Genomic DNA, 12,020 nt, shown 5'->3' with positions numbered 1-12,020 from the left:
TTGCTGTTGACATGTGCTGTACCAGTAAACCTCCCCTGCCTGTTGCTGAACTGCACGGCTCACTGTGCCTCTTTGTTTCAGATGTCGCTCTTATGAGGACTGCTGTGGGACTCGCTGCTGTGTGAGGGCCCTGTCCATCCAGAGACTATGGTATTTCTGGTGAGTTGGTGCAGCTCCACTGTTTTCTCTTCAGATAGAGAGATTAAAATACCCAGTGAACATGTCATTCTAAAATTCAGAAGCTTGGTGACGCAGTTAATGTGCCTACAAATATATAAATGCACCGTATCATCTTTATCAACACATTTCACTGGTGGATGAGAATGACTTTGTTTTGTTCTTATCAGTTATTACTAAAATGTCATGTCTTAAACTACACAAATCACCTAAGTACTGGGTGGAACATGCTCTATACTCTGTGTGCTCAGCTTCTCTTAGGCAGTGGGGAGTGTAGACACTGTGGGAATAAAACCTCCTGTTTCTGCAGTTTATGTTTGTTTATTAAACATCAGGCTCCCTGAAGTTGAGATCTACACGAGTCCTAGTGAGTGAATCTACTAATCATGTCGAATCCACTGGAATTAACTGATATTTGCCTGGAAATTCCTGAGTCTTGTCCTGAGGATGTCTCTTATATGAGGTCTGGGACTATTTGAACATGTAAGAGTTTGAAATATTTGGTTCTAATAGGTATTAAGACACTAAGGTCATATTCTCTGCTTTAAAAAGAATTTGCTTTGCTTCATACTAGGGTTTGGCAATTAACCAAAAATGTATGGAAACCAACATTTAGAACCTCTAACCGACTTAATCGTGCTGATGTCGCTTAAGTTGGTTCATACGTTCCCCAATGCGTGTATTCACGAACTGTCTGGTCTCTGCTACGTTAATTTGCAGCGGCGAAATCAAAGCAAAGTACGGACAGAAGGCTCCGTCTGTTTCCGTGTACGTATCTAACGTCGGGTATAAATCGGCCTGAAGTGTGGATGTAGTCTCACAAAGCATTAAGATAATCATGCACCTCTTAAACCCCAGCCTTAACGCGCCGCATGGACTTTAAATTGAAACCCAGCCTAAGATTGATCTGTCCTCGATTCTCCTTCCACACTGGAGTCTCTCTGCTCATGCTGTTGGGTTGGTGAAAGGTCCGTTCTCTTTCTCACAGGGTGCTGCTGATGATGGGGGTGCTGTTCTGCTGTGGTGCTGGTTTCTTCATCCGCAGACGGATGTATCCGTCCCCTCTGAGAGACGAGCCAGCATTCAACGTCTCCTTCACCAGGCACCCTGTCACCTCACCAGGTACTGTAAGATTCAAACGCTGTGAGGGCAAAGTTCAGTGAGTCCAGGTCACAGAAGCCTTTGTCTCACTGTGTTAAGAGTTTTTAGATTTCACTCTACATGAAATGATAATAAGAATGAATAATAAAACTTCATTTATATAATGTAAATGGTTTTGTATTTATATAGCGCTCTTCTAGTCTTGATGACCACTCAAAGCTCTTTACAGTACAGTTTTACATTCACCCATTCACACACACATTCATACAGTGCATCTATTAGCAGCACTTTGTTGTTCTATGAGGGGCAATTCAGGGTTCAGCATCTTGCCCAAGGACACTTCGGCATGCAGATGGGGAAGACTTCAGGTTGGAGGACGACCACTCTACCCCTCAGCCACAGCCGCCCCTGTGGTACCCTAATGTAGTATCTTTCAAAACACAATTAGGGCTAAAAAGCTAAAAATTAAAAATTGAAGGCAAATGATGAGTTGAAAAGCAAACTAGAAGAAACCATTTAAATAAATTTGATAAGGTTTAATTTAGAATAGTTAATTTTCAATTCGAAGATAACACAGCAATAGAGCATATGTACAGAAATTAAAATGTTACGGATGAGAGAAAAGACAAATAAAAAAACAAGTTACAACAAAACATTATAAAATGATTAAAATAGCCGGTAAGATCAGAAGTAGGACAAAGGACAACAAGAAAAAATGTGTAAGAGGAGAATATTTTCTGGCAACTGGACTAATTAAGATAACGTCCAAATTATGAATAGAATTATGATCCTCAAGGAAGCATTTACACAATACAAAAAAAAAAGAGAAACAACCCAACTGACAAAACCGCACTTTACACCAGTGTTTTGGTCATTTATTATCTTTTTCTCCCAGAATGGAAGCTGGTGAGATCCACGGCTGTGGTCCACGAGACGTCTGTGTGTAGACACTGCACTCACAGATTATATGACACAGTATTTGATGTCTATTCTTAACTAGCCTCATTTCTTTAACATCTATTTATAGAGCAGCCATCAACCATTTCCTCCATTAAAGGGCTTTCATGAAAAAAGAAATTGAATAAAAATAAAAAGGTTTAGACCAAATCAAATATTATTATTTGGAGCTGATGTGAAATATCACAGGATGTGTTTGGTAATTTTCAATCAAATCTACTGATAATTTCTGCGATATTTGATGATGATGAACCCACTGATTATAGTTTGTTTGATAAATGAATGAATTAATAAAACTTAGAGTGCTGGAAATAGCTGCATTAACACAAGGAGGGTGTCTGTGATGCTTTCAAGCTTTATCTTTAACTCTTTAAAGAGAGAGTTCATCCAAACATAATAATTCACTCATTATCAACTCACCACTATGCCGATGGCGGGGTGGGTGTGGTCTCAGGGATACACAGTTACAGCCAAATCTAATACAGTTGAAGTAAATGGTGACTGATTCTTCAAACGGAAAAAAAAACATAACATGTCTCCATACTGCTCCTGTGGTGTCATCCGAATTCGACTCGAAACAGTTTAACTTACACCATGTTTTAAGCCTATAAGTCCTCTTTAACCCTCCCTTTCTGTTGTTTTTTAAAATTTGAAGAAGTAAATGGTAAATGGTTTTGTATTTATATAGCGCTTTTCTAGTCTTGATGACCACTCAAAGCTCTTTACAGTCCAGTTTTACATTCACCCATTCACACACACATTCATACAGTGCATCTATTAGCAGCACTTTGTTGTTCTATGAGGGGCAATTCAGGGTTCAGCATCTTGCCCAAGGACACTTCGGCATGCAGATGGGGAAGACTGGGGCTCGAACTGCCGACTGGAAGTACACTTCACCCGCCCCTCCATCGGCATAGCGATGAGAGGATAATGAGTGAACTTTCATTTTTGGGTGAACTATCCCTTTAAGCTTTTGGCGCACATGGAAAAGCCAACAAGCCAATGTCAGTAAATCAGTTCATCCGTCCAGATCCAGAAAGGGGATGGTACGGCTGCTTCTGGCCATGTTGCTAAGAAATGGACATTGATATATATACAGTCTGACTACTGAAAAGCATTAGTCAGCACTTTGATTGATGAAATGGATCCCAGAAAGCTAATGGAAGAATTTCGAGAAAAGACTAACTGTAATAGTCCTGAAAGGATGACGTATACGTCTTTATAGGTCTTGTCGTGGCAATTTCTACAATCCCACTCTTACAACGAGGAACGAGACACAATTCTCTTACGGTATTGTCACACTTTAATGCTCAGAGCATGGTGCATACGACAAAGGTTAGTTTGTAATATGCACACCGATGGGAAACAGTTCTTTGTCTTTATACATTTGGCTCATCCCTCCCACTCTGGTTGGGGTTGTTACAAAGTCAAAGGTCAGGATCTTCTGATGACATGACAACAACAATGCCTTAGTTAAAGCAATCAGGCCAAGATTCATTCAGTTGCACAGGATACAGCATGATCAAGGTTACATTGTGTGAGATTCAATCATGATCAATCAAAGAGGAAATTAACATGATCATATTGTGGTCAAAATGTTACATTTCCCTTACAGTCTGCTGCTGTAAACGAAATGTCCACAGACTCACAGGAGGTGACTACCACTCCCATCTCATGTAGAGACCTCATGTCTTGTAATAGTGAAAGTATGGGACCTGAATATGATGGGTTAAGAGTTTAATTTGGACAGATAAGGCAACTATTCACCAAAAGGTTTTGTGGAAATGCTTTTTGTGACGCTGATAAGGGAGGATTCAAGACATTGGGTGTGATGGAGGCTGTCTGATGAAATTCTACTGAGTTTGGTAAACACTGTACACAGAAGCTAAATCTTTAGCGTATGACATTTGTTCATTATTCAAATGAGTGTTTATTTCTCTTTCAAAATACTGTGTTTTTGATTCTACTGCCAAGGGGAATTGGTTTTAAACTGAATAACTGACAAACTAATCAAAACTCAGTTTTGTTCTCATCAGCGCTGTGTCCTGTTCCATTTAAAACTTGAGATGTTGCAAAGTAGGACAGCAGAAAAAACTCTTATCTCACTATAAAGTCTTTAATTGTGTTACTATTAAATGAATGGGACTTCACTCTGTGTCAGGCAGCCAAGCAGGAAATTGAATGGAGAACTCCATAATAACCTCTAAGTAAAAGTCTATTCTGAAGGAAACTAGATAGGACAGGATTTTCTCAGGGTTTCTGGTGGACTGAGGTGCTGTGTGGCGAGGTGGAGGGGAGGGGGGTGAGGGGATGTGGCAGGGCATTTGGGCATGATGAAAATATGTACTTTCAAATGTTGAATCATTAGCAAAACAATATTTACAAAAGTAAACGATTTATGTTTTTCATCAGCACAACAGATATGCTTTAAATAAAAATTCAGATGCCTATATATTGGCATATAAGGCTTGATATTTCAAACACAACTAAATTGAAAAAAATATATATTTCCATTTTATGCATAAAATGGAAATATAAATGCACATCTTTTATGAAAAAAATATTTGGAAAACATTAACGCAGATACCGATATACACAGACATCAGCAAGAACTGAAACAAAACATGTGCTCACTGATGAAGTAAGTGCTGCATCCACGCTAATATGTTTTAGTTTTAAAACATTCTAAAATGAATTTTCTTTCTTCATCCAGATAAATGATTTTACTTTAAAAAAATAAAATCTCATATCTCATGAACATTCACATACACTGGGCTTGCAGATTGTTGCAGAAAATAATACAACCATGGAGCAGCAATGGTGAGAACAGCAGGATTTTCTTTTCTTAGCCTGATGACAGTGGAACTGTTACTGACAGTCAGTGTTAGAAACGCTTTGTACTCACCACTAGTTGAGTCGTGACTGATCAGACGAGGAGAAGGGTGATATCATCGTTTTCTGTCCATCCAGATTAAAACATAACGTCAGAAATTTAGAACTTAAACCGAACCGGCAGCGTTTCCAACATTTAGGCAATTAAAAACTCCCGTGCAGTGAAGGGGGCATACATGTAGCAACACTGATGCATTTTGAAACCAAAACATGTCAGTGTGGACATGTTCTGAAGTAATGCTTCACATTCAATAACTTTAATTCAAAAAAGACTTTAAGTCAATGGATTTTCTGCAGTTGCCTTATACTTGCATCACCGTAACAGCTTCTGTCTGGATGTCTGCAGACAGCTCAGTTTCCCAGAGGCCACTGGTCAGCTGACTGCACAGTTTCTCTCTCTCTCTCTCTCTCTCTCTCTGACACATACTTATTTTTCCCTATTATTTTTCCGACTTCATTTTTTGTCCTATCACCAAACATCCAGCGTCAGTTGTGCAGTAGCAGCAGTATGACAGGACAGTTGAGACCATATTCAACACATCATGTTCAAATTTCCATTTTCTCTGAGTAGAATACTTTCAAAAATGAACTCTTAAGCCAGTATAGAGATATGTATATAGTGTGATCATAGTGCTGAGACAAAATGGAAACATCTTCATCTTCAGTTCCTTCTCCTTCTTCCTCCCTCATGTGATAATGACAGAAACTACCTGGGCCTTGAGGTGAGATCTCAGGCCAGGTATGTTCTCAGACTTCAATTATCTTAGTCCAGCTCAAGGGGTGTTTGCTGCCCCCGATGGTCAATACATTTGTCATTCGCACTTGGCGAAACATTTGCTGTCACCACCATTAATCACATGTGTCGATAAATCCAGCCAGACGGAAATCTTTCAGATTATAAACTGAACAACTAGTAGAGCATGATGCTGATGATGTATAAAATATGACAGTGTATGATCATATAGCCACAGATTATACATATTTGTAAACAAGTGAACTGATGATAAATGTTAACCACTTTGCTTCTTTTTTTTCCAGTGTCCCAGCAGCCAGGAAGTATGCAGGGCTTCGGGGTCAATGGGATGACGGGGGGTGACCCAGGGATCACCATGACCCACCCAGCATACGCAGCACAGCCTGGCTCCGCCCATATGATGATGAGCTCCTATCCTCCACCTCCGTCCTACTGCAACCACCCACCGCCGTCCTACGAACAAATATTTCAAAACAGCGACAAGAAGTAACGTCTGCAGTCCGCTGAGGAGATCGAACTTGACTAGAAAGATGAAGATCTGATGAAGATGATGAAGAGGAAGGGGAAGCCTGCCAAATGTTTGCAACTCTTCTTTTTTGGATGTAAAACTTGGAAAACACAATCTGTTGTTCTGTGGAAAAGACCAAAAGGCACAGTACCAGTAATTTAGATGCACAAACACACATATTCCCGCATACACACACACACAGACACACAGACACATGCACATTGCTTCATCTGAAGTGACTCTTTTACTTTTGGTTAGTTGTGGACCCGTGTGTACAGCGAGCGTGCCGGCCCTGTTGAACTGAGGACGAGTGACGATGGACCCGTTGAGCTGAAGATTTTGGATTTACCCACTGTCACCTTCCCCTCCTCCCTCCCTGTGCTGCTCCATCTGTGCACACAGAACAATGCCTGTCAAACTCATAATGCATTCAAATGCCGGGTAATTTTGATTACAAGTAATTACACACTTTACAGAAACACATCAACATACAAACGGTTCTTAAAAGACAGTTTCACGCATGACACTCTATCCAGCATTTGACTGCAGCCTGGGCTTTTTACTAAATGATGAGTTCCTGATGCATTTTTTATGACAGTATGTGTCGTCCAGTTATGTAACGGTATAATGAGCCACTACAGCAGCGAGTGGCTCATTGTTCTGTTACACTGACTAAGGCTTTTAGTTGACCTCCTCAGACCTGGACACAGTGATGCTGTTCCAGTGTCTAATGCAAAGTCTTGGCTCCTGCGTACGGAAAAGACACTTTCTGGCTCATGGTGTAAAACAGTTGGTTTTCACCATCACGTTACTCTGGAAGGTAACAGCTGTCTGCAGCTGACATGATCATCAGTCATCGTCATTCTGTGGCATCGAGCCAGCAACACTATCAGTCCTGTATCACTAGCAGAGTTGGATCATGTGTGCTGCAGGAAAATCCACTGTTATTTGAACTCGGGAGTGTTACTGCATATTAAGGCCGGGTCATACCAGCAGTGAAAACATCCACATTTTGTAGAAACACTGGATTTGCTTTTGGGAGCAGTAAATCTGCATGAATAGAGATAGTAGGAAATGCCCGAGACTGCGTTGTCATGGATGTCAATATTCCGATTCTAACCCGGTTACAGCAATAGTCTGAATGAGACACTGACATCATTTTCAGATGACTTTAACCTGAATAAGGTCATACTTGGAATAAGCAATCATTTAATTTAAACAATCTGAGATTATTCCGACCTTAGTTGCATTATGTAGACATGTATACGTCTTATTTGCATTATAATGTCCTATTGAAGTTTTCACAGCATTTAGCGATATCGACACACAGCAGTTACCAAATGCTTGATGTAGCATTGCCTGGGCAAGAGGAAGAAATAGAAAGGAGTTGTAGCTTCAGCAAAATTAGAAATAAAACACGCAAAATGGTGAAAACGTTATCATCGTAAAATAAACTACTTTCAGGTTGGGGTTTTAAAACTGGCAGAATAACGTTGGACGTAATGACATAATTACATAATCAGGCTGTGCTCCTTAACAAGCAAACGGAATATGAACGGAATATTCCATTCGCAACTCATGTCAACATCATAATCTAAATAATGTCTTATTCTGAATATGGTCAATATTCAGATTACTAGTGTCCATGTGAACGTAGTTAGAGTTTAAACTTTGCCACAACAGTGTTACAAACAGAACATATCTAACTGCGTTTAGAGCTTCTTTACTGGCATTTTCAAGTTGAGCAAAGACACAGGTATGAAAACACACTTTGTGCTACTGCATTGACTGCACTTACATTTATAAAAATAAAAATAAAATTGAAACAAATGAGTAAACAGTAAAAGGGGAAGTAACTAAATAAATCCCGTCCTGTCTGTATGTGCTCAAACTGAAAATATAGAGGAGCGGAAGGAGGGAAGTGAATGTAAATGGCCGTTCCCCTGCTCTCTGAGTGAGATGCTGCAGCCGGGAGGGGGATGTTGCTGTAGGAGCTGCAGCACTGATCCATATCCCTCATGTGACATTCCTGCTGCATCACTGAGTGTTACGTGCCAAGAGCCTCGCTCACTTTAGGAAGCAACTGATCTTCACTCGGCTTATTTCCCTGAAGCTCACTGCGTGCACTTTCGGACCTGGTGAAGGAGAATCAGCTGCTCCACACTGTCGCTCTCTGTTCTGTTTAACGGCCGCTCACATCACATCGTCTCCTCGACACTTTACGTGAGGTTGCGACGTTCACTTTTCCTCCAAGTTGCTGAAACGAACATCTCAAACTTATAAATGGTAAAGTTGTCATGGCAACAGCTTTTGCTCAGGTAAATCAAACGCTAATTGCAAACCAAACCCAAAGTGGAGATTCGAAAAAAATCAGAGAGAGAGAGAGGAGCCAAACTGAACTGAGGACGATAAGAACTGGACCTAATCAGGACTTTATGTACACTTCTTAAGATTTAAAAGAATTGATATTAATTAACTTATTTGATGATGCCCTTAGTCAGGCTGCCTTTTCATACCTGAAATATGTGGTAAAATATGTTTATTTAATCTTACTCGTAACAATTTCTTCATAGTCACCCCCTGGTATTGTGTAAGTGATTTATCGTGAACACCTCTGTTTGATAGTTGAGTTCAATATGGTGATTGAGATCAAGTGAAGTGCACAAACAAGCCCCTGTTGGTTGGTGTGAAGTAACTCAGTGTGTCTGTGGTGAGTGAGACTGAAGGAGGGAGCGACAGTCCCTTCTTACAGATCTGCTTTTGAAATTTGTTTTGTTGGTAGGCAGACTTTGTTGTTGCCTTCAGTCAGAGCCCCACTGTTGCTGTGTCTCAGTTCAGGAGCTGCATCCTTTAGAGGCTGCATATGAAGACGGACTGAGTCACAGAGGTACGACCAGGCTGTGGACGGCTCCTTCAAATGTGTCCTTTCATTCCCGAGGGAATCTCCAACAGGTGATCCTTTCCGGGCTGGCAAGCGATGAGACTGATGCTCGAGTATCATGCTTCTCGACCGTACAGCGGTATACATGGGCCACTAAACACAACTGTTTAAATCGTCTGTAGACAAAGGATGCAGCCCCTGAATTGAGACGCAGATTATCTTTAACCTAAACTAAGCTAGCTGGCTATTGGCTGTAGCTTCATACTTGTGCAATATCAGTGTTACTCTTAATCTAACTCTTCAACACAGACAATTTGGGAGTAACCTTTTGGCCACCAGTGGCAGCACTGAGTGATCTGCATGAATAAATCATGCTCCTTTTTTAAAAAAAAGTCATCAGGAAAATGTCCTATTGTCTGATGAGCTCTTATTTTTAACAAAAACAAACATTTAATGAGCAGCTCTGCAGTTTACTGGTATATGGTCCTGGATATCGATTAATCAGTGGCATGAAGCTTAACCTTTTTAATACAATACAATACAATAGTTTATTAATCCTAAAGGCAATATGGTAAAATAAGACAAAAACAAGATACAGACATGCACTGACAAACAGCCACAAAATAATAACACAGTAACACAATAAAAGAGCAGTACAGTTGCATTGAGCTAAAAGTGTAATTAAACACAATTTCACACTGGATAATTCAGGTTTTTTTTCAAATCTCTGTAATTTTGAGGCTGGAAATGACTTTGACTGTCAAGATGACATTAGGATAAATAACGTTTTATCAAATCTAATGAGAATCAACTGAAGTTCAAATCTTCCCTCTGTCAAAATATCAAACAAACTGTTTCCTAACTATGACATGAAGTTTATCTCTTTAATTATATTTGACTTTACATGTGCTTGCTCATGGTTCCTTATTGCTTATGTTCAGAGAATCTGCAGATGACTTGTTTCCGTGCTGTGTGTTTGTAAAAGGGTGGAACATGTTAGCTCCAGTTTGGAGTTTTTCGCTGCGATAAATACTCGGACGATGATGATGTGGTAGTTTCAACAGATAGCCGAGCTCTTTCTGTAGCTTTGTCCTCACAGACATCCCATAGTCATGTTCACTCAACAAGCACCAACCACACTGAAAGCACCACGGGCCTTATCCAAGAATCTCAGCAGGCCATGACACACATCACACTCCAACACTGCACCAGACATTCAGCTTACTGCATTAAACTCCACTTTCATACACAACAAGGTTTTAATTGAATTTAATTTAGGATTAGGAGTCTCAAGTGTTTTGTTTCTGTGAAGGCAAAATATCTCTGGATTATTGGTACAACAAGAACACGTGAATTTTAATTGTACTTTAAGAAAGTTGTAAATATGAGAAAAATGGAAGAATGCGACAGGTTCCCTTTTATCACGTCTACATGTCCCACTAAACTGTTGGTCTGCTTGGTGCTTGCATGAGGCCTATTCTTCCTTAAGGTGGACTGAGGACTTTCAGTTATTGCAGTTACATCTGGTGGCCATAACAGGTTCCACAGCCTCTGGACAACAGGCTGTGAAAATTAAGAGACATGGTACAGTTGATATTTAATGAAAATGTCTTCATTTACTCTGTGAGTTGCACAGTAAATGAAGTAAAAATAATCAAAGAAACTTGGTGGATACATGGGTAATAGGATCAATCGCTTTTACAGAACAAATATTCCACCTTTTTCTCCTCCGAGGATGAATCTCACAGAAGCTTGTTTGGCATTTGTCAGAAAAGGGGGAATTTTGACATGAATGTCTGTAAAATATTGAAGATCAACTCTGCCAAAACAAAACAAAAATGTTGAATACGTACTTCAAATTTATTCTGTTTGTGACTTGGTACCTAAAACTATAGTGTCCAATAATTATGAGAAACAATATATTTTACCATCATTTACGTACGATCACATAGATTCTGAAGGTTTCTCATGATTATGAATCATTTATGAGATACCAAGTCACTGATTTTCCAAGTGATTTACTTTTATGAGATGCTACACATTTTAATTGATTTGGCTTTGAATCTATTGAAGTAAAAAGAAAAAGATTTTTAAAAAATCAGTGGCACAATTAGATTGAAAATTCATTCTGTGAGAACCAGGAATATCAATGGCAAATTTAAGTGCAGTCATCTGGCCTACAGTTATATTTTGCATTTAGAGATTGGAAACCTAATTTTCACTTGGTTATCAGCACTTTATCTAAATTAATTTCTGTCAGGAATTTACATACAGTCTCTAATGTGTACGTTTTCCCACCAGGTTGTCGTACATTTAAATAACAGCAGCCTGTCCTCCAGTGGAATCCCCCTGTGGCACCAGATGTGGTTGGAACAGCTTTTGAGAACAGCCAAGCCTGTTTGGACTCTGTGTTAGAATCATTTGTGGCCCCGGCAGCAACAGAGTCTCTTCCGGTCTCTGGCTGTTTAATATTGGAATTCACATATAGCATAATATTAGAAAATGTATTCCGTTTGATCATGTCAAACTATGCAACAGATTCTGCAATTGCAAAAGCATCTTGACCCTGTGTCCTCCCTCCTTTGGAGTATTTCAATTTATAATATTATACATTGTGAAATATGTAAATAAACTTCACTTCTGATAAAATGTGATACCGACTAATGATTGAACTTGATGTTGTTTGTTCATCCCAAAGCAAAACTATTAATAAATTGACTGCAAGTTCCTCAGTTTAATTTTAAATCCGT

At 39.6% G+C, this 12,020-nt stretch overlaps 1 protein-coding gene across 1 annotated transcript in view; it reads left to right on the top strand.

Moving 5' to 3' along the window:
* Nucleotides 1-11,924, top strand: part of vopp1 (VOPP1 WW domain binding protein) — a 30,168-nt gene extending 18,244 nt beyond the window's left edge. Inside the window, exons 3-5 of the mRNA XM_035142721.2 lie at nt 82-159; nt 1,166-1,299; nt 6,166-11,924. Of these exons, the coding sequence (XP_034998612.1) occupies nt 82-159; nt 1,166-1,299; nt 6,166-6,371 (418 nt within the window). The 3' untranslated portion in view covers nt 6,372-11,924. The remainder of the gene's footprint in view (nt 1-81; nt 160-1,165; nt 1,300-6,165) is intronic.
* The last annotated feature ends 96 nt before the right edge of the window (nt 11,925-12,020 follow it).

Source organism: Hippoglossus stenolepis, chromosome 19, assembly GCF_022539355.2.
Source record: "Hippoglossus stenolepis isolate QCI-W04-F060 chromosome 19, HSTE1.2, whole genome shotgun sequence".
Taxonomy (NCBI): domain Eukaryota; kingdom Metazoa; phylum Chordata; class Actinopteri; order Pleuronectiformes; family Pleuronectidae; genus Hippoglossus; species Hippoglossus stenolepis.
Note: the sequence above shows the minus strand (reverse complement) of the source record. Positions and strands in the feature narration are given on the sequence as shown.